This window comes from Pelophylax lessonae (assembly GCF_965119305.1).
Source record: "Pelophylax lessonae genome assembly, chromosome: 1".
NCBI classification, from domain to species: Eukaryota; Metazoa; Chordata; class Amphibia; order Anura; family Ranidae; genus Pelophylax; species Pelophylax lessonae.
The window spans coordinates 299,680,402-299,702,871 of record NC_138768.1 but is presented as its reverse complement, the minus strand read 5'-3'; the positions used below and the strand labels follow the sequence as shown (position 1 = coordinate 299,702,871).

Sequence of the window (22,470 nt, the reverse complement as noted above, 5' to 3'; positions counted from 1 at the left end):
AACAAAACAATCATTTTTTACGTCATTTACATAGTCTACAGCAGTGTTTCTCAACTCCGGTCCTCGGGACACACTAACAGGCCAGGTTTGCAGGAAAACTGAAATGCATCACAGGTAATGTAATTTGCTGCTCAGTGATTGCAGTACTCTAGTCTGCATCTCCCCAAGGTAATACTTAAAATCTGGCCTGTTAATGTGCCCTGAGGACCGGAGTTGAGAGAAACGCTGCCCTACAAGGCACCCTTTAAAACAGTGGTTCTTAACTTCTGTTATCCATGGACCAAAGGTTGAAAACCCATATATTGTAGTTCTGCATATGCTTTTCAGGGAGTCAGTTTTCCGGGTAGTTTCTCCAGTACTGAGCCTTCTCTCAATTATTTTCAGAAAATTAAACGTGTATAGCTCTATATTGGATAACAAGTAATTTTTTTCTCTTATTATTCAAATAGAAAGGGCCTTATGTACAGTATACTTTCTAAGAATTGAAGTTCTTTCCCCCACAACCACCAATCTGATTCATGCTCTTGTATCAAGCCTGCAACTGATTGGTAGCTGAGGAGTAACACCTCTTCACTTTTTAGTGAAAATACGATGATAAATCATGTCTCAATAAGGAAGCCTTTTTTTTGGGGGGGGGTGGGGATCAAAAGTGCATAATGTAACCAATATTAATGTATGTGCTATAATGTTTACTCATTTGCTGTATTTCAGAGCTGTTTCCAAGTCCTTTCAGCAGGACATGGGGATCTGCTGGAAATTCTAGAGAACAAGTTTGACCATATCTTCTTCATAGGTGTTGAAACTTTTAAAATTCCCCTTTTCATTGTTTGGTTTAGGGCATGTAGGAGAGTCAGAAAAAAGATGTACCATTACCTGTACTCAAATCCCAACAGCTTGTTCATGTATTTACACTGAACCAAAGTATTAAATTATAAACGCAACACTTTTGTTTTTGCCCCCATTTTTCATGAGCTTAACTCAAAGATCGAAGACTTTTTTTTTCTATGTACACAAAAGGTTCTTTTTTTTTTTCTCAAATATTGTTCACAAATCTGTCTAAATCTGTGTTAGTGAGCAGTTCTCCTTTGCCGAGATAATCCATTCAGTATCTGGTGTGACCACCCTTTGCCTCATGCAGTGCAACCCATCTCCTTCGCATAGAGTTGATCAGGTTGTTGATTGTGGCCTGTGGAATGTTGGCCCACTCCTCTTTAATGGCTGTGCGAAGTTGCTGGATATTGGCATGGCCTGGAACGCTGTTTTTCTCTCCTCACCTTTCCAGGACAGCCCAACATGAGAGAGATAGGCTCCTCCCTACCGGAAACACAATCAATTAAGCACATTTAAAAGGCCCCACCCTTCCCCCTCTAGCCCCACTTTAGATTGTGCTGCATTTCTTTTGGTAGGAAGAAACACAAAGACTTGCCTGCAGACTCGTAGGAGTCGACGAAGGTACCCTGTGAGCCAGGTTCGGCAGAAATCCACGGGCTCCCCTCGCTGAAACTCTCTGGAGTGGAGGGGGGGGGGGGGGACACCTTACGAGCGGAGCAGTCCCTGCAATCCGTCCGAGGGAACTTATAGGTCGCCCATTGGCAAGCCCTCGGTCACTTCCTAGTGGTTCCAGGTCTTGTTCTCCGGCGCTAGCAGCTCTCCTCCTGTTGGAAGATTTGAATTTCCCGCCGCCGCAATCAAGAGGACAGGCGTTCCAGACCTCGCTCTCAAAACGGAACTTCCGGCGCAGACGTCAGAGGAGCACGACATGGGAAGGAAAAGAAGCATGGAGGAGACGCCGGAACCGCTAGACAGCGGTAAAGCAGATTCCAAGACTTCCACAGCTAGGATTCCTGCTTCGGAAATGAGGTCCTCCATGACTCAACCTCCGGGGAAGGAGGAGGAGAGACAGTCCCAGGTGTCGGCAGCTAAGAACCAGGTCGGACAAGGTAAGTGATATTTCGTATCCTTACTGACCTAGGGAATGCCTGCTAGTAGCCGACATGTGCCTGGAACTATTTCATTTCCTTGACCCTAGTAGTTTGTTTTACCTTCATGCTATGGTCCCTACTTTTTGATGTTATTTTAGGAAGGGTGATACTTAAATGTTTATTGTATCCTGTCTTCCAGAGTCCCAGGGCGGTTCACAAGAGGCTACTTCAGTACCTGCTGTGCATAAGAGATGTGGTTATTGTTCAGATAAGTTACCCAGTTCCCACACTAGTCCATTCTGCTATAGGTGTATTCCTAAATTGTCAGGAAGGGAAACTTCAGACTTTATGAAAGACTTTTAATAGTATGCAAGAACAAATGCTTTCTACTATGTCAGCAGTGCGGTCTAGTTTAGTTACAGCTATCAGAGAGGAACAGGTAGATCCTTAAGCAAAAGCAGGGACTTCTCATCAGGAAAACCCTCTCAGTATAGCAGGGCCTGCAGCCACTACAACAGCTACACAAGGTCTTCCATCAGCACAGGTGGAAGATGAAGATAGTATATTCCCAGAAGATAACCGCTCAAATTCCCCATCCTGTTCAGAGGATGGGGATAATAGGGACTCGGATACCTCTCAGGAGATAGTCTACCAAAACCTGTTTGGATTAGAAAACATGCAGAGTCTTCTTCAAGCTATATATGCTACAGAAGAGATTCCTGATTTACCTAAGGAGGTCTCGGCACAGGACAAGCTCTACAAGGGGATAGGAAGAAACCCTTCTAGGGTTTTTCACATTCATCATTCCCTAAAGAGTCTAATCCTTCACCAATGGCAAGTGCCTGAAAACAGGTTAAGCAAAGGGAATTCTTGGAAAAGATTTCCCTTTTAAAGATGAGGATGCAGATAAATTCCTTAAAAGGCCAAAAATAGATGCCCCCCTAGCACAGGTCTCCAGGAAATCAGACCTTTCCTTTCTTGATGCAGGTAGTATCAAAGATACTATGAATAGGAAAGTGGAGACATTGCTGGGAAAAGCCTGGGATTCCAATGCTAAAGCAATGGGGACAGCCCTAGCAGCTTCCTGTGTTGCTAGAAATGCATTTTCCTGGGTAGAGAAATTTAAATATAAGTTTTACTCAAAAGCCCAGGATATCCAAGACGCCCTGGCAACAATTGCCAAGGCAGTAGCATATCTAGCAGACGCCGGAGTAGACTCAGTGGAAGCCACTGCAAAGACAGGGGCACTTATGAACTCGGCCAGAAGGGCCATTTGGCTTAAGGAATGGGAAGGAGACATCACGTCCAAGACCAAGCTCTGTGGTCTTCCATTCGAGGGATCTCTCTTGTTTGGTTCAGGGCTTGATGAAGTCCTTTCTAGATCCTCAGAAAAAGGGGTTAAATTTCCCACAAAAACAAAACAAACCAATAAAGTTTTTTCATGGCCTTAGGGATAATAAGCAGCCAAACAGGAGAGAAGCTACAAAAAATTGGAGCTTCCGGAGGGATAAGACAAACTTTCCTTCTTCCTCCAACGCAGCTGTTGGGGACAAAAAGACTTTTCAGTCATAAGAAGGGTTGGACTGGATCCCTTTTTTCTAACAAAAAGAGTGACATCCTCCCCTTTTCTCCCCCAACTCCCTGCAAACAGACTACAATCCAAAAACTGCTCTTATAGTCCCTCTAATGACCCCTATACACATTACCAAAAGAAAGGCAAGGGAAAAACCCAGGATGCTTCCAAGGATTCAAAGACTGGGGAAGTTACTGGTGTGCATACCAGCACCAAAAGCCCGGTGTTTCCGAGGGCCTTGTTCCCACTTCCTGGTGGCATAAAGACCCATGGAAAAACACTACCAGATCAAAACTCAAAAGAATACAGGAAGCATCCCGGCCACTTCAGGGGATCAACCCCTGACAGGAAAACTAAGGTCCTTCCAAAAACGCCTCTGGGCAAGAAGGATAAAAACCTTGCACAAGGAACCCATCTTCCTTCCACAGGCCCAGAACTCTCTGAAGTGGGGGTCCAACCATGTCAGAAACAAGACAGTGGCTATGCAAACCAGCCAATGTCTTCCCGCCTCTGATACCCTTTCCAGAAAGAATCCACAAATGGACCGGGGATCAAGGACGGAATGTAATTCGGTCCACTCCCAGACTTCTCCAAAGAGCAGGAGGTAATGCCCATGGCTCGCCAGTGGCATCTACCAGTTCCCTCGGACCTTACATCCCAGAGTCTAGTACAACACCAGTACCCAGAGTTCCGTCCTGTGACTCCTTGGTTACTGAAAGAAAAATACTCAAGGCAAAGGGATGTTCAGATAGTGATAGATACTCTTACTGAGTAGAAAAACGGTCACCAGAAAAATCTACACTAAAATTTGGAAGAGATTCGGTACCTGGCGGAAACAAAAGAATTTTGCTTCCACCTCTACTCCAATTATTTTAGAGTTTTTGCAAGATGGAGTAGATAAGGGTGTGGCAGTTAACACCCTCAAGGTGCAAATCGCAGCTCTTTCAGTTTTCCTAGACACAAGTTTGGCAAAAGATCCACTGGTTAAGAGATTTTTGTTAGCCAGGAGTAGTTACTCCTATTATAAAAGACAGGTTCCCTCCCTGGAACCTAAATAAGGTCTTAGAGACATTATCTAAAGATCCTTTTGAACCAATAAAATAAATTTCTTTTAAAGTTTCTATCCTTAAAATAACCTTTTTGTTAGCTATCACTACAGCTAGAAAGAATAGGTGATTTACAGGCTCTGTCTATTAAAGAGCCTTTTATGTTGGTTTTCCCAGATGGGATAGTCCTAAAACCAGATCCCTTATATTTACCTAAGGGAGCATCCTCCTTTCATAGGATGCAGGAGATAAATCTACCTTCCTTCTGTGATAGACCAAAAAATGACAAGGAAAGAACTTTCCATTGTATTGATGTGAGAAGAGCTCTCCTCACCTATCTAGAAAGAACAAAAGATTTCTGGAGATCAAACCATCTACTGGTCCTTCATTCAGGGCCTAGGAAGGGTTTGCAGGCTTCAAAGCCTTCACTAGCAAGGTGGATTAGGCAAACAATTACCACTTCTTATGAATTGTCAGGCCTTCATGCTCCAACCAAGATAAAAGTGCACTCAACAAGAGCCGTCGCCACATCTTGGGCTGAGAAGGCAGGAGCCTCATGGGAACAAATCCGCATGGCAGCCACCTGGTCCAGTCATGACACCTTCCTGAAACATTAACGCATTGACATACTGTCTCAACAAGACCTAGCCTTTGGCCGAAAAGTCTGGCAGGCAGTGGTCCCACCCTAAGGTAGGCAGGTCTCTATTATCCTCTCATGTTGGGCTGTCCTGGAAAGGTGAGGAGAGAAAACCTACCGTTCACCGGTAACAGTCTTTTCTTACGAGCCTTTCCAGGACAGCCCGCCTACCCACCCTATTTAAAGGGATGCATAATGTTATGCATGACTGTAGGTGATAAATGCCTATAATATTGTCTAAAACATTTTCCCTCAATTAAATTTCGGTTGTTGGAAGTTACTCTATTACAACTGGGGCTAGAGGGGAAGGGTGGGGCCTTTTTAAATGTGCTTAATTGATTGTGTTTCCGGTAGGGAGGAGCCTATCATCTCTCTCATGTTGGGCCGTCCTGGAAAGGCTCGTAAGAAAAGACCGTTACCGGTGAACTAACGGTATGGTTTTTATACGCTGATCCAGAGCATCCCAAAAATGCTCAATGGGTGACCTTTCCAGTGAGTATGCTGGCCATGCAAGAACTGGGATGTTTTCAGCTTCCAGGAATTGTGTACAGATCCTTGCATTATGGGGCCGTGCATTATCATGCTGCAACATGAGGTGATGGTCGTGGATGAATGGCACAACAATGGGCCTCGGGATCTCGTCTCTGTATCTCTGTGCATTCAAAATGCCATCAATAAAATGCACCTGTGTTCATTGTCCATAACCTATGCCTGCCCATACCATAACCCCACCGCTATCATGGGCCACTCGATCCACAACGTTGACATCCGCAAACTGCTCAACCACACGACGCTGTCTGCCATCTGCCCTGTACAGTGAAAACCAGGATTCATCCATGAAGAGAACACTTCTCAAGTGACAGACGCCATTGAATGTGAGCATTTGCCCACTCGGGTTGCAACAACTAACTCAAGTCAGGTTGAGACCCCGATGAGGACGACGAGCATGCAGATGAGCTTCCCTGAGACGGTTTCTGACAGTTTGTGCAGAAATTCTTTGGTTATGCAAACCAATTGTTGCAGCAGCTGTCCGGGTGGCTGGTCTCAGATGATCTTAGAGGTGAAGATGTTGGAAGTGGAGGTCCTGGGCTGGTGCCGTTACAAGTGGTCTGCAGTAGTGAGGCCGGTTGGATGTACTGCCAAATTCTCTGAAACGCCTTTGGAGATGGCTTATGGTAGAGAAATTATTCAATTCACAACAGCTCTGGTGGACATTCCTGCAGTCAGCATGCCAACTGCACGCTCCCTCAAAACTTGTTACATCTGTGGCATTGTGCTGTGTGATTAAAACTGCACATTTTTAGAGTGGCCTTTATTGTGGCCAGCCTAAGGCACACCTGTGTAATAATCATGCGGTCTATTCAGCAAGTGCTCGCTAACACAGATTTAAACTGAAATGTGAGCAATATTTTAAGAGAAATAGGCCTTTTTTCTATGTACACAAGTCTTAGATCTTTGAGTTCAGCTCATGAAAAATGGGGGCAAAAACAAGTATTGCGTTTGTTTTTGTTCAGTGGATCAGGTGTTAAAGGGATGTGACTACAAATTCTGGATAGACCCTCTTCACACTGCTATACACCCTCTCCAGCTAATTTTGCAAAGAAAAACGGGGATTTTTAGTTTATACATGCTTAAATTGTTACTAAACCCAGAGCCTGCATTCACTATATTTGGTCTCCCACAGTACACAGAACATGGAAATGCAACTATTTTAGTAAAAATAGATTAAATAACTTTTCTCATCAGCAGTATATAGCAGCCTTGTGAATTGTATCCGTTCCTCGTAAAGCTTGTAGGAGGAGTTTTTTTTCATTCTCCCCTGATCATTGGTCTGGACAGTGCTGATTGGCCCTGTGCTGATCACATGCACTCTTAACATGGGAGAAAAAAAACCTCTCTAGCAATACACACCAAACTGAGCATGTGCCGCTCTTCCCCTGGCTCTGTAAATATCAGGTTATTTTTCATAGGCAGTGAAAGGAGGAGGATCAGAGAGACAGGATCAAACAGTCTTTATACACAATGGAGAGTATTAACTCCTTAGGTTCCACAGTGAGTATAACCAACATGTTTTAGTGCATATACAGACTGATTTTACTGTTGTGGGTTTAGTAACACTTTGAGCTAGCCAACTGCGTCAAAGTAATCCCTCTTATGGCCAGTCCTACACTGCTTTGCCACTGCAAATACTACAGTAGACACCATGCCAACATGGGGCATACTGACACAAGGTGAGGGAGAGCTACTAGGTTCAGGTCTGGTCACTGACCTACGTTGCAATAGAGAAAAGCTAAACCTGTGCTTGCTCAGTTTAAGTATGTCTTGCATTATGTGTGAGCTAAAAAGCCCTGTTTTTCATTGCATAGTTTGCTGGAGAGGATGTATAGCAGTGTGCAAAGGGTCCATCCAGAATTTATAATGTAGGAGAGTCAAACGCCCTCTATCTTGACACTACTTGATCATGACTGGTGGTGCCAGGATGTTTTAGAGCTCAAGTATACTCTTTTTAAGGTAGCATGTTGACTCGCTAAGTATTATCTTAAGTATAGATTTCTTTTTGGAAATATTACGGTTTAAATCATTGGCATTCTTTAAGATGATAGTGTTTTGCAGTACATGAGAGAAGATGATCAATGACCTTTTTTAAAGCATACATGATAAAAACCTGTAATAGACAACCGCATGCACCTCCAGAGAATAGACCCTATAGTTGACCCCTGATCTTCTGTGTGGAGATATTTAAAATAAGTAACATCCCTTTTGTTCCAGGTGATCGTTTGACTGGCAGGCAGGTGATGCAAGCAGCAGCCAAACACATTACACCTGTTTCTGTGATTCTTGGAGGAAAAAATCCCTGTTATGTGGACAAGTTATGTGATCTTACTTTGACCGCCCATAGGATTGCATGGGCTCGATTTATAAATGCTGGTCAGAATTCACTGGCTCCAGAATATGTTCTGTGTCATCCAGGTTTAAGAGACCCTCTGATTCGGGAACTTGAATTGTGTGTCCATGAATTTTATGGCAAGAACCCACAAGAGTCTGAGCATTATGGGCGCATAGCAAGTATTGAACACTACAAAGAAGTCAAAGACTTTTTGTCCTGTGGCAAGGTGGCATTTGGAGGGCAGACTGATGATCATGAACGCTTCATAGGTATGTAAAACCATTCTGAAGCAAATCGGAATATTTTGACAATATTTTTGTAAGAGTACTGTATTGGTAAATGCATGAAATTCTGACTTTCCTATCTGTGTTTGTAGGGTCCTAATTATTTACGGTCACAACCATACTATGCATTTATTCAACAAAAATTATGGCTGTGGCCTAATGTTTTCTTCTTGAGGACCAGAATAAGTTCTAATTATTATGCCTTACCTGTTTATGCAGCAAACCGAACCAGCCAATTAGCCAAAAAGGAAATTTAGGAACCTAAGCCGACTTTAGGGGTCTCCGATTTGGCATCTAGGACCTCTGTGACTAACCCTGTGGGTGTGATGAAATGTGTTGGGGTGCATAACCTGTATGGAGTTAATTTTAGGCCGTTATCATTGCACGCAGGGCTTTTATGGTGTGAGGTGGCTGAGATTTTTTATTTTTTTTCAATGTTCTGTGGATTCTAAATCTCAATTTTTAAAGAGACTGTCACCGAAACATGTATGTCTACACAAGGGAGTCTTTCACAGGCAGACAAATGCACATGAAATCCTGTGGAAAGACTGTTAAATGAATGGTCTGGCAACCTTTCTAATAATAGTGCAATGTGTGTGTGTGTAGTGTTGTTCACTTGAATGACAAAACTTTTGCCAGTGTGTCTTAGCACCACTGAGCTCATGTAGTAGGTAAGACAGCCTTAAACTGGCCATATGCTGAGAAAAATTATGTCCAGTACCTAATAATATATTGGCAGAAAGTCGACCATTGGTTGGCCCTATCTTCACCACTCTGCCCAACATCCTTCAATTGGAAAATCAAAGGGCCTGGGAAGAAAATTGTTGGCCTAATACAGCCTGCATCCAATCAGATTCTGGAACTGTTCCCAGGCTCTTGACAACCAAAGTAACACAATAACTACAGTGGGGGATTCGACCATGGCTGAACAAAAATCTATGGATGTATGGCCGTTAAGGCCTGTGCAGATCAACTTGCAGGAGTCTTCATTAATGGCCGGAATACACGATAAGAAAATCGGCCATTCAGTGAAGGATCGGCCGATATTCTACTCGTTAATGCCCAGCCATCAGTGACCGATATCGATATTGTGAACGAAAAATCCCGTTTGAAAAAAATGAAAAATTCTGTCTCGTTTGCGAACGAACGATATTCTATACGTTGGTGTTAAGTTTGTTCATTTAAAATCTGTAGAACATCATCACGCATGCACTGTTTCGATGGTCGGCGGTCAAACGGTCGGGCGATATTCGGTCTGTGTATGTTGGCAACGTTTTCGACCAAGGAACACTTTTTTCATAAGTCAGTGGTCGAATGATCGGGCGATATTCGGCCCGTGTATTCCAGCCATAAGATTCTTAACCAATCGCTGTCAGCTGTAGTACCAACTTCTTGGTCTAAAAGATTAGACTGATTGTGCTAACCTCGGTAGTAATGAAATGCTTCGAGAGATCGGTGTTAAAGGTGTATCAAAACGGCTTTACCAGACCATCTCCATCCCCAAAAGTTTGCACATAGGGCAAACGGAAGTACATGCCATTGGTTTTGCATTGCACAGGGGGTCCAAGTCGTCTAGAGTCTCCTGGCAAATATGTAAGAATGCTATTCGTTGTGTACAGCTAGGCATTTAATACTGTAATTCTGCATTTATTAGTTGCTATAATGCTGAAGCTAAATTTGCCTGGGACCTTTTTTGTTCTTTGGACAAGTGGTCAGACTGGGTAAATGCATCTCCTCTCCATGCGTTATTGGCACAGGAGTACCACAGGGTTGTGTACTGAGAACTCTTCTCTAACTCATTACACTTGTGATTGTACTCCCTTTTATCTTTCAACAAATGGCGTTATCAAATTTGCAGATAACACTACCATAGTTGGTTGAATTCAGGGTGGGGACATGGAGTACTATAGGAAGAAGGTTGAAGAATGTGTGTGTGTGTGTGTGTGTGTGTGTGTGTGTGAGACAATCTGTCCTTTTTAAATACAGGAAAGACCAAGGAAGTGGTATTGGATTTTAGGAAACAAGCTTGACCTGGCACCACTCTATATTAACCACTTCAAAACAGTGCCCGTTCACCCCCTTCCTGCCCAGGCCAATTTTCAGCTTTCAGCGCTGTCACACTTTGAATGACAATTGCGCAGTCATGCTGCACTGTGCCCATATGAAATATTTTATTTATTTTCACACGAATAGAGCTTTCTTTTGGTGACATTTAATCACTGCTGGGTTTTGTATTTCTTACTAAAAAAAAAAAAAAAAAAAAAGACAGAAAATTTGAAAAAAAAAAGGTTTTTCCTATTTTCTGTCAGTAAATTTTGAAAATAAGTAATTTTTTTTTTCTCCTTCACGGATGTGCAGTGATGAGGAGGTACGAATATGCCGCACTGATAGGTGGCACTGATGGGCAGCACAGATGAGAAGGCACTGACTGGCAGCACTATGGGTACTATGGTGGGTATTTTTTTTTTTTTTACCTTTTCTGTAATCTGGGCACTGATGATCAGTGCCCTGACTACCTGTCCTAGACTCCCCTTTGAGGAGGAGCCGCTGATCGGCTCTCCTCGCCACACACTGACAGTGTGAGGCGAAGAGAGACGATAAATGGCACTTTCTCATTTACATGTGACCGGCTGTGATTGGATACAGCCGATCACATCAGTAAAGAGCCACGTCATTGGCTCTTTACCAAGATCCGGGTCGCTGCACTGCGTGCCCCCGAGAGAGCCTGTTCTGAGGTGCCGTCGTAACATCCTCCCAGAATGAGAGCCACACCGCTCCGCCGTCATAAGTGGTTAAGGGAGAATTGGTGGAGAAAGTCCCTGTGTTTTAAATATTTAGGTGTTTATCACCTAAAGTGATTGTAAAATCCTGTGTGTGTGTGTGTGTGTGTGTGTGTGTGTGTGTGTGTGTGTGTATTGTGGGGGCTGTCATTTAAAAAAAAAAAAAAAAAGCCAACGGCGCCACGGCTGTGTCTCAGCCAATCAGGAGAGCGAGTCCCAGGTGACCGAGGGACTTGTGGAAATCGCTGGATAGAGATGGGGCTCAGGTAAATATTAGGAGGTGCTGGGGAGGCTGCTGCACCCAGAAGACTTTTTATCTTCTTGCTTGCATGCATGACTTCTGACTTTACAACTCCTTTAACTTGGTCAAAGAACGAGAGCTGTTACTAAAAAGTGTCGGCAACGTTTAGATTTTCTATGACTCCTCAGGAAACATGGTTTAGGTAATCGCATACTAGAGTCCTTTTATCAGTCCTCTAGAGCAGTGGTCCTCAACCCTGGCCTACAGGGCCCACTAACAGGCCAGATTGTAGGTATTACCTTGGGGAGATGCAGACTAGAGTACTGCAATCACTGAGCAGCAAATGATATCACCTGGGATGTATTTCAGTTATCTTGAAAATCTGGCCGGTTAGTGGGCCCTGTAGGCCAGGGTTGAGGACCACTGCTCTAGAGAGTGCTGACCTACTGTATTCTATCTAGTCTGGTATTCTAACTGTTCGCAGAAAAGGCTGCTCTTTGGTGATTTTATAAACCTTTCACAGAGCAGAGAGTTGTGGGCTGGAAGTCTTGTCTCTTTAGACAAAATTTTATCAATACTGCTGTGCTAGTACAGCAGAAAGGATAGTCAGCGATTTGGACTCTTGGACATCCTCTCTTTAAACTTTCAGAAATATTTCAGAAATATTAGGGTGAGGGCAAATTGTTTCAGGAAAAGCTTTTTCCCCAAGAGCCATAATGTTCGTGAAGGGGGGAAGATAATCAGTAGTGGTGTTTGGGTATCTACTGTGACAACTGCTCCTATTCCTACTGGGAGGAGATGGTATTCTGACTAGCTGTGGGAGGTGATGTTTTTTTCCCCTCAAAGTGCGAGTAGTTTTTTATACAAAGAAATTTCATTGTGACTTAACGGCAATGAAGTACTTATCCTAATGTTAGAATCTGATACTTTTGATCCACTAGTTCAAGGGAACCATTGAAAAACTTGAGTAAAGTTTGAAAAGCCTGAAATAACCTTTTAGAAATCAGCTGGCATTCTGTTCACTGAGGTTTGTTGTCAAGGCTAGTATTAATGTTTTTCTCTTCCTTTTTTCTAGGTAAAATTTTACATTACCTGGTATGGGGGGGCTTATAGTAGAAAGCAGCAATTGTGGTTTTGTATCCCACAGAGTTCCCTATGTATAACCATAAAGAGAGAAGTTTTAATTGGAGGAGGGATCAGTCACATGACTGACAGGTCATGTGACTATAATATTTCTCTTATATTTTTTTTTTTTATTTTTTAGTTGAAATAATTGGCTATCCTAAAGCAAGCAAAGTGTAATGCACATGTATAAAATACAGCACTCTGATTTGTGTGTGTGTGTTGTTTTTTGGTATTTTTGTTGTATTTCTAGATGTGGGATTTAAGGCTGTCTTTTTGGATAAACACTTGTTTTTAGCCCCTACAGTGCTGATAGACGTGAAAGAAACTGATGCCATTATGCAACAAGAAATTTTGGGGCCAGTGCTGCCAATCTTAACAGTACAAACACTGGAAGAAGCTATACAGTTTATGAACCGAAAAGACAGACCTTTAGCAGTTTATGTCTATTCTAATAGCCAAAAGGTAAGGTTTAGCATAATTTCTTGAAAATGGAATCAAAAATTGGTTTTGGATTACTTTAATTTGTTTACAAGGCAGCCATGTTGGTCTCCAGATTAAATGGAATCTCTCTCTTTTTGTAGCTTCTAGTTAATTACTAACTTTACAGTGCCTTGAAAAACTATTCATACCCCTTGAAATTTTCCACATTTTTGTCATGTTACAACCAAAAATGTAAATGTATTTTATTGGGATTTTATGTGATAGACCAACACAAAAGTGGCACAATATTGTGAAGTGGAAGGAAAATGATAAATGGTTTTCACACTTTTTTTTTTTACAAATCTGCGAAAAGTGTGGCATGCATTTGTATTCAGCCTCCCTGAATCAATATTTTGCAGAACCACCTTTCACTGCAATTGGAGCTGCATGTCTTTTTGGGGGATGTCTCTACCAGCTTTGCACTAGCTAGTGAAATTTCTGCCCATTCTTCTTTGCAAAATAGCTCAAGCTCTGTCAAATTGGATGGAGACAAGAGTCTGTGAACAGCAATTTTCAAGTCTTGCCACAGATTCTCAATTGGATTTAGGTCTGGACTTTGGCTGGGCCATTCTAACACATGAATATGTTTTGATCTAAACCATTCCATTGTAGCTCTGGCTGTATGTTTTAGGGTTGTTGTCCTGCTGGAAGGTGAACCTCCGCCCCAGTCTCAAGTCTTTTGCAGATTCTTAACAGGTTTTCTTCTAAGTTGCTCCGTGAGATGTTCAAAGCTTGGCATATTTTTTTATAACCTAACCCTGCTTTAAACACTTTAATCATGCTGATCGTGAGGAGAGAAAGCCGATAACCAGCTTCCATTTACTTCCGTGATCAGCTGTCATTGGCTGATCAGAGCGCGATCACGGCTCACGTCTGACACCCTTCTGACACTGGAAGCGCACGCTGTAGCCATGTTTTGGCTATAGCGAGGGCAGAAAGTTCATGTAACTTCAGTGGAATCTTATAATAGATTATGATGATTATTGCTGATATAGCCTATATTATAGAGATGAATGCTTCCATGGATGGGTTCAGACCGGGAACATGCTTTATATTTGGTGGACCTACCCTAAAATTACATCGTTTTTGGATCAGAATCCTTGGATTGCTCCATACACCGTTCTACTTTTGTAATATTGAAGGGGCACCGGAATAAACCACCTTTTTTTTATAGTAAAAATTTGGATTTTTGACTTGCTGTAAAATCCATTTCTCTGATATTCATTGACGGACACAGCTCCTGATATTCATAACCATTGGGTTATATTGCCGCCTACAGGAGGAGTAGGACACTAGGCAGAAAATAATTCTGGCTACACCCATGGGCAGTCCCAGAGGGTAAACTCCTCTCTTCTATAGCCACTCAGTTTTGTTACAAGCGGTGTCAGCAGAATTATAACTCCACAGAGGGGTGGGTGCTGTGTCCATCAATGAACATCAGAGAAATGGATTTTACGGTAAGTCAAAAATCCCATTTTCTCTTTTGTTCATTGACACACAGCTCCTGATATTCATGACAATTGGGGCGTTGCAAAGCAGTGTTTTAAACATGAGGGGTGGGAACAACAAAAAATTTCCAAGGCTAAACATTAGCGAACCAGCCAACAGGAGCTCAACCAAACTGGAGCCCACATGAAGAAAAACAAACCCTCAAAGAGGATCAAGTCCTCTAACAGCAACCTGCAAAACCTTGCGGCCAAAAGAAGCATCTGCAGATGCCAAAACATCCACTTTATAAAACTTTGTAAGAGTGTGCACAGACGACCAGGTGGCCTGCCTTGCAAACCTGCGTCACTGACTCCCGATGATGGAAGGCCCTGGATGCACTAAGCGCCCTAATACAGTCTTGACAGGGAAAGGAGGAACCTGACCCCTGATGGAATAGGGCTGAACCACAGTCTGTCTGATACATCTGGAAATGGTCACAGAGGAAGGGGGCAACCCTTTTCGAGGTCCATCCGTGAGCACAAATGGAGAGTCTGACTTCCTGAAAGACTCCGTCACTGCCAGGTACACCCTAATTTCCCAGATCATTTCCTTCGGATATTTAGGCATGGGACACAGGGAAGGTTAACACAATGTTTTCATCTGAGACTACCTTTGGAAGGAATGACTGACGGGCGAAGAACCATCATATCCAGGTGAATTACCAGGTATGGTGAATGACAGGATAACTCCGCCAGTTCAGACACCCTGCGCGCAGAGATGATAGCCGCTAAAAAGGCCACCTTCTGGGACAGCATAAGCAGGGGAATCTCTCGAATATTTTCAAAGGGAGGCTTCTATGGAGCTGAAAGCACCAATTAAGAACCCAATGTGGTAACAGAGCCCACACCGGAGGAACCAATTGTCGGACACCCTCATAAACTGTACGCACCAGGGAGTGTGTGGCCAAAGATCGTTGGAAGAAGACCGCCAAAGCCGATACCTGGCCCTTGATGGTACTCATGGCCAATTTCTGTTCAACCCCCTGTTGAAGGAAGGTTAAGATCTCAGCCACTGAGAAGGAGCGAGGATGAACCCCAAGCGAGTTGCTACGCAATGTACGTCTTCCACGTACAATGGTAGACCGTCCTAGAAGTAGATTTCCTAGCTTTCAACCATGTAGGAATCACTGACTCAGATAAACCCCTATCCTTCAGCACCTGGCGTTCCAACAGCCAAGTCGACAAAGCTAGCGACTGTAAAGTAGGATGGAAGATCTGTCCTTGGGACAGCAGATTCTCCCTGAGTGGAAGCTGCCTAGGAGCGTTGGCGACCAGTCGCACCAGATCGGCGTACCAAGCCCGGCGAGGCCAGTCGGAATCCCTTCTGCCTCGATCCTAGGTAGAAGTCTTGGCAGAAGCTTGAGAGGAGGGAAGGCTTAAAGAGGAAGTAAACCCTCCTCTGACACTTGTACCTATAGGTAAGCCTATATTAAGGCTTACCTATAGGTACTGTAAATATCTCCTAAACTTGCACCGTTTAGGAGATATTTACATTTGATGCAGCCAGTGACGTCACTGGCGCATGCGCTCTGAAGGAACGGCCGATCGTGCCGTTCCTTCAGAGCCCTGTGCCGTGACCGTCGGCTCCGGCCAATCAGATGGCCGGATGCCGCGATCCCGGAAGACGGGCGACTGTACATGTCGCCCGTCATAGAGGTAAGAGCGCGGCGAGGGCTCGTTCTAAGGTAAGTATTTGATAATGAGCTAGTATGCGAGGCATACTAGCTCATTATGTCTTTCTCTTTCAGGATGTAAAGAAAAAAAAAATGTTTCTCGGTTTACAACCTCTTTAAATCAGACGATACTGACCCCGCGGGTCCACCAGTGCGTGTGGTGTCCGCCAGAGGATCCCTTAACCGAGCCACAAACCTCTGCACCTTTCGGTTGAGCCAAGACTCCAAAAGATCCACCTGGGGGGGGGGGGGGGGGGGGCGGGGTGCGCCCCTAGAGAGGCACAGCTGATCAAACGCCTCCGGATGAAGGGACCACTCCCGTGGTCCAACGCCTGCCGCCTGAGGTAATCCGCCTGCCAGTTTTCCATTCTGGGAATGTGTACAGCGGAGAGGGCTGGAACAAACTGTTCTGCCCACCTTACCGTGTTTCCCTGAAAATGAGCCCTAGTTTAAAGTGGTTGTAAAAATCCCATAATCTACTCTATTATAGTATTGTGTGTGGTTTCTGTAATATAATTGTGCCAAAAATCTTCGGTACAGCGGTGCTCAGCTGACCTCCCCGCTGCTCTCCTCCACTTCTCCCAGCTGTCAGCAGGGGATCTTGGTCTCTCTGCAGTGCACGGAGCTGGGAAGAGAGCTCCAGTGGGTCACAGAAGTGCCGAGCAGCGCTGTAACGAAGGTATTTGGCGCAATTTTAGATTACAGAAATGCACACATTGGACATTAACTAGCACTGTAATGGAGTGGATTCTAGGATTTTACAGCCACTTTTACTCAGTTCACACTGGGGATTTCTGACCGGGAGGGAGAGGGGGAAAGACAGGACATTACATAAGATCTATCACGAAAATAAGCCCTACTGTGTCTTTTGTTGCCAGAATTAATATAAAACCCATTCTTATTTTCGGGAAATACAGTAGAATGCCTGGTGATTGATATAAGCCACGGCCATGGCATTGTCCGATTGAATGCGCACTGGACAACCCTGAAGATATTCTGTCCATTGACTCTAGTCTAGACAGGCTGGCATCCGTGGTGACCACTGTCCAATACAAGGGGAGGAAGGATTTTCCCAGCTGGAGAAGGAACCCACCATATCAGGGACTCTGGGACTTTTTAAACCCATATCGGGGACTCGGATTGTCCAGAGACTGGAGTCTTGTCCCATTCAGTCTCACTTTGCAGGGACCTCGTATGAAACTGTGAACGGAACGGAGTGGAACGGAACCACCTCAAAGGTAGACACCATCAGGCCCAGCACCTGCATGCAAGTCTGGAGGGATGACCATTTGTTGGACAGCAGGAGGTGAATTGCAGCCTGCAATTTCAGGAGTTTGTCCAGAGGAAGGAGCACTATGGCTAAGGCCTATTCCAGAGTCGGGCCCAAATAGTCCAGCTTTTTGGACAGAACCAGGGCAGACTTCTGAAATTCTAAATCCAGCCAAACTCCAGCAGAGTTCATATTGTGATCTCCAGGTTCTCCACAATAGCAGAGGGAGACTCCGATCACAGAAGGAGATCCTCCAAGTAGCCCAGTACCATGATCCCTCGTTGGCGTAGCAAAGCTAGCACTGGGGCTAACGCTTTTTTGTGAAGACCCGAGGAGCAGATGCGACAACCAAGGGGTAACGCCACAAACTGATAATGCTCCTGTCCCACAGCAAAGCGGAGAAAACGCTGGTGACTGGCACATATTAGAATGTGAAGGTAAACCTTGATATCGATAAGAGGCCAGGAAATCCTCTGACTCAGGGATGCCACTACCTTTTGAATAGACTATATTGTGAACTTCTGTACCCGCACAAAGCAGTTTAGTGCCTTGAGGTCCAGGATTGGATGCACTTTGCCTTCCTTTCTGGGAACTGTGAACAGGTTTGAGTAAAAACCCTGAAAATGTTCCGAGGTCTGAACCGGTCTTGTACCGCCCCAACAGGCCCTGTAAGCGGTCTGTGGACAGTCGCAAGTTGGAAGGAAAAACCTTGTTGGGGCACACAAGTGAAACTCTATCTTGTAGCCGGACTGAATGACTTTGTGGACCTACTTGTCTTTGCACCCGGGAAGTCCTTGGGTCCCCCATCCCCTCCGATACGGGTGAGGGTGCACCTTCATGCAAAAGAAGCCTTGTCCACAGGTCAGTCAGTCTCCTTGAAAAAGACAGTCAAGGCCTTTTTTTGAAGTGTGATCCGCAGACTAGCACTTGAGCCAAAAGACATGCCAAATTACCACTGCCAAAACAGAGGCAAGGCATCACAAATTAACTGCGGCCCCTGGTCTCCTCCCCCCCCCCTCTCCCGGTCACGGCTTAGGTGCTTTGCCCACTTGGTCACAGTTTGCGACAACTAGGGCAATGGTGAATGCCAGCCTCATTGCTGAACCAGCCAGAGTGTACATAGTGCGGGCCACAGCCTCTGCCTTCTGGTCAGCCGGATCCTTAAAGGCCAGGGACTCTTCAACCGGAATCATGGTTGCCTTGTTTAATCTGGAAACCGGAGGGTCCACTACCGGTGGCACAGTCCACTTCTTAAGAAGGGACACCTCCATGGGAGTTAATCCTAGTAAAGCGCTTGGGGACCCCATGGGGATGCTTTGGTCATCCCCACTCTTTAGCGCCAATTCTGTCAAAATAGGCAAGGAAAGGAAACTCTTGCCACTCTGGATAGCTTGTGAGTGCCAAAGGGCACCTGCATCTCTATCGCAGCCTCAGCTACATCCTCCATCTTCAGGGTCTCGCGCACAGATGCAATCACTGCATCCACCAGTGACATATGGTGATTCTAAATACATTTTTGTGTTGTAATGTGCTCAAAAAAGCCACCTCCACAATGTATCACAGGTCACCTTAATGTGCTTAAGGTGAGCGCGCATTTGCCATCATCCTTTCACTAGTTTTTGATCACATATCTTACTCACCTTTTTGAATACATTCCTCATTCTATTTAGAATAACTCACCACCTTTATCACAATCTTGTAGCATACATAGACCATACAAAAACAAATGCTGCAGAGGCAGTCTCACCGAAGGTCCTAAAATTATTGAATTTATTAGGACAAGCCCTGGCTTCATAAATTTGGCTTATACTTTGGTTCCTGGCTTTAATAGATGAAGCTACGCCTAACCAAAAAACCCAATGGCATAATGTGCTAGTATGCATCGCAAATACTTGCCGTAGAATGAAGCCCTTCCGGTGGCGCCCACTCACCGCTGAGAGCTAACATCGTCTCCCGTCCTTTCTTCTGGGATCGTTGGCTCCAGGCCTGTGAGTGGCCGAAGCTGTGATGTCACTCCTATGCATGTGCACGGGAGCCCTTGGTTCTGGCAAGAAGATCTGGCATGGTGTAACGGACCTTCAGAGTGCATGAGCCACTGAGGTCAGCGGCTGCATGGAGGGGTAAATAACCCCTAAATGGTGCACATTTTAACATATTCTTTTTACCTATAGGTAAGCCTTATCTTAGGCTTAAGCTGGGTTTAAAACTGTTTTTAATGAATTCTATGCATTAAGATAAACGTTGTGTGCAGCAGCCCCCTCTAACCATTACCTGAGCCCCATCTAGATCCAGCGATGTTGCAGCAGTGCCTCGGCTGCCTGGGACTCCCCTCCTCATTGGCTGAGTCAGCCAATAAGAGAATGGGGGGTGGGCTGCAGCTCAGTGTCTGAATGGACACACGGAGCTGTGACTCAGCTCATGTGCCCTCATAGAAAGCTGCTTGCTGTGGGGGCAATCAACAGGAGAGAGGTACCTGAGAAGAGGAGGATCTGGCCTGCTCTGTGCAATCCATTTCACAGAGCACGTAAGTAGAACGTTTGCTATTTTTAACTAAAAAAAACAAAACTTTACAATCACTGACGTACGGCTACTTTGGCAAACTTTGCTGTGTTATACTGGGATGATGCCTCTAGCTAGAGACACCATCCCGGTACAGTGGTTTACAGCCAACGGTTGGCTTTCCGTCAGTAACGACCGATGCGGCTCGGGAGCTGCTCGATCGTTACCCGGGTGAGCGGGAGTGGACGTCCCCCGCCGCCTTCTGTGACTTTGAACGGCCTCCCTTCCCACCAGGAGACCCGAGCACCCAGCCGGCGCGTCCGCCGGCTGGATGGAGTCCCGATCAAAGCTGGAAATGGCTTTGATCGGGTCTCCGATTACGTAACCCGGAGGCAGGGTCCATGACGTCACTTCCGGGTTACTCTGCTGCAAAAGGCGGCAGATTTAAAAGACGGCTGTATGCAAAAACGCAGTTTTCTGCGTTTTGCATACATGAAAGTGTAGTGGAGGGTCTTTTAGACCCTTGATCCCTCCATAAAGAGTACCTGTCACTGCATATTGGTGTCACAAGGGATGTTTACATTAGCTCGGCACGAAAAAAAACTTATACGGAAGTCGAGCCGCGAATGAAATCGCTGTTCAAACCACACATGTGAGGTATCGCCAGAGCGCGAGGAATAATAAAAAAAAAAAAAAAAAAAAAAAAAAAAGCTACACTCCAACTCTAAACTGGTAACCGTTAAAGGATGCTAGCATTGTGCCTGTTGCTTTTGGCTGCCCTTTTTGTACCATGTACCATTATTTTGCTTGCTTCTGAAACAATCAGTCTGTGTTTCTTGTTTTTAAGGTCATTGCAGAAGTCCTGGAGAAAACATCTAGTGGAAGCTTCTGTTCAAATGACAACATGATTCAATGTCTATACACACGGTTGCCATGTGGTGGGATAGGTTTGTATATTTAAACACTGTTAAGACAAAATACTTATTAGTAGAACAGGATAAAGGTTTTCTTCTGCTAATGGAATAATGCATGGTTAGAGATTGCATTACAGGTCAACAATGATATTTCTTATAATAATTTTTTTTTTTTTTTTTTAAAATAAGAATTCTATTTTATTCCTTTTGCCTGATGACCTAATATATTTGTGGCAGTAGTTGGGAAAAATCCTCAAAGGGTATTGACCAATATTATACAAATACTTTTTGCACAATGGAAACCTTTTCATAGCTGGAGGCTAAAGAAAAATGACAACGGATATTTAGAAATGTAATTTCACTGTCTTCAATATTTAATGTCTTAGTTTTTACAAAAAAATCAGTTTTACATTTTAAATGGCATATTTTTATTTTTTTTAAGTATATCTAAACCCTAGAACAAGACCTTGTATATTGAATCTTGTCAGTCTGTAGATGTGGTGTCTGCATTAGTTTTTGTTTTTTTGTTTTTTTTTTTTTCTAGTTGAAGGGGGGAGGACAGGTTCACTTTAACAAACCTCTCTGTAGGTTTAGGGCTAACCTTAAATTAATCTATTGTGTTTTTTTGCTTTCTTGCTTTGTGACATGTGGTGTTTTTCTTCAGGAAACAGTGGAGTAGGAATCTATGGTGGCAAGTTCAGCTTTGATACCTTCTCACACAGTCGTGCCTGCCTGCTGCGGAACACTGCGGTCGAGTGCGTTACTTATCTCAGATACCCCCCCTATGCTGAGAAACAGCTTCATCTCCTGCAATGGGCCAGCTCACTTTCAAGAACTAACAGCTGGTGCAATATTTTGTAGGAACATTGCCAGAAAAAAAATATGAGCACCTTTTCCACACACTTAGTTACTACATTCAGTGCCCTGTGTAGGCATGTGAATGTATGCATGATTTTTGTATTCTATTTTTTTATGTCCAGATGTCACACGTGCACATTTTTTCAGCAGTCTCTGGGAAGACTGATTTTAAGGACTTGGGGAGGGAAATGGGTATTATACATAAACAAAGTTCTTGGAAGATGGAAAATCCAAACTTAATGACAGAAATGTAAGGCACAGATATTTCCCTTTTTGGATTTGATCTTCTCACTTTCTCTTACTGTATGGCTTTACATGTACTGTCACTATCCTTATTTTTTTTTTTTAAAACCAAACATGTACTTGGCTTTTAAAAGGCGAGGACTGTTCTAGCACCTGAGATGCTTGCATCCCTTATTTATATTTGTGTACAGTTCTAATTTATATATATTTTTTTCAATTAAAGTATTACGTTTTCATTAAACAGGTGTGCTTGCATTTATTTCTTTCCTGATTTGTATAGATATCATTTAGGGTTTTTTTTTTTTTTTTTTCATATAAAAGCACATGGAATAATTACAATTTTTTTTTTTTTTTTTTTTAAAGAAAAATACCATTTTAGATGCAAATCAGGCTTCTAGTCAGGAAATTCTAAGCAGCAGCAACAGTATTGTATATTTGTGACCCCCCCCCCCCCCCCAGCTCCTTGGGTAGCAAACTAAGATGCTTTTGTAGAGATTTACCAGAGGAGATGAGACCGCTTTTCCCTTAAAACTAATGCACAAGTAAGCAAT

The 22,470-nt window shown here is 43.9% G+C and overlaps 1 protein-coding gene across 1 annotated transcript in view; it reads left to right on the top strand.

The window, feature by feature from the left end:
- The window catches only part of LOC309543291 (aldehyde dehydrogenase family 3 member B1-like), a 47,566-nt gene extending 25,874 nt beyond the window's left edge, over positions 1 to 21,692 (top strand). Inside the window, exons 6-10 of the mRNA XM_082242748.1 lie at positions 712 to 793; positions 7,948 to 8,334; positions 12,791 to 12,957; positions 20,752 to 20,855; positions 21,490 to 21,692. Of these exons, the coding sequence (XP_082098874.1) occupies positions 712 to 793; positions 7,948 to 8,334; positions 12,791 to 12,957; positions 20,752 to 20,855; positions 21,490 to 21,679 (930 nt within the window). The 3' untranslated portion in view covers positions 21,680 to 21,692. The remainder of the gene's footprint in view (positions 1 to 711; positions 794 to 7,947; positions 8,335 to 12,790; positions 12,958 to 20,751; positions 20,856 to 21,489) is intronic.
- Positions 21,693 to 22,470: the final 778 nt, after the last annotated feature.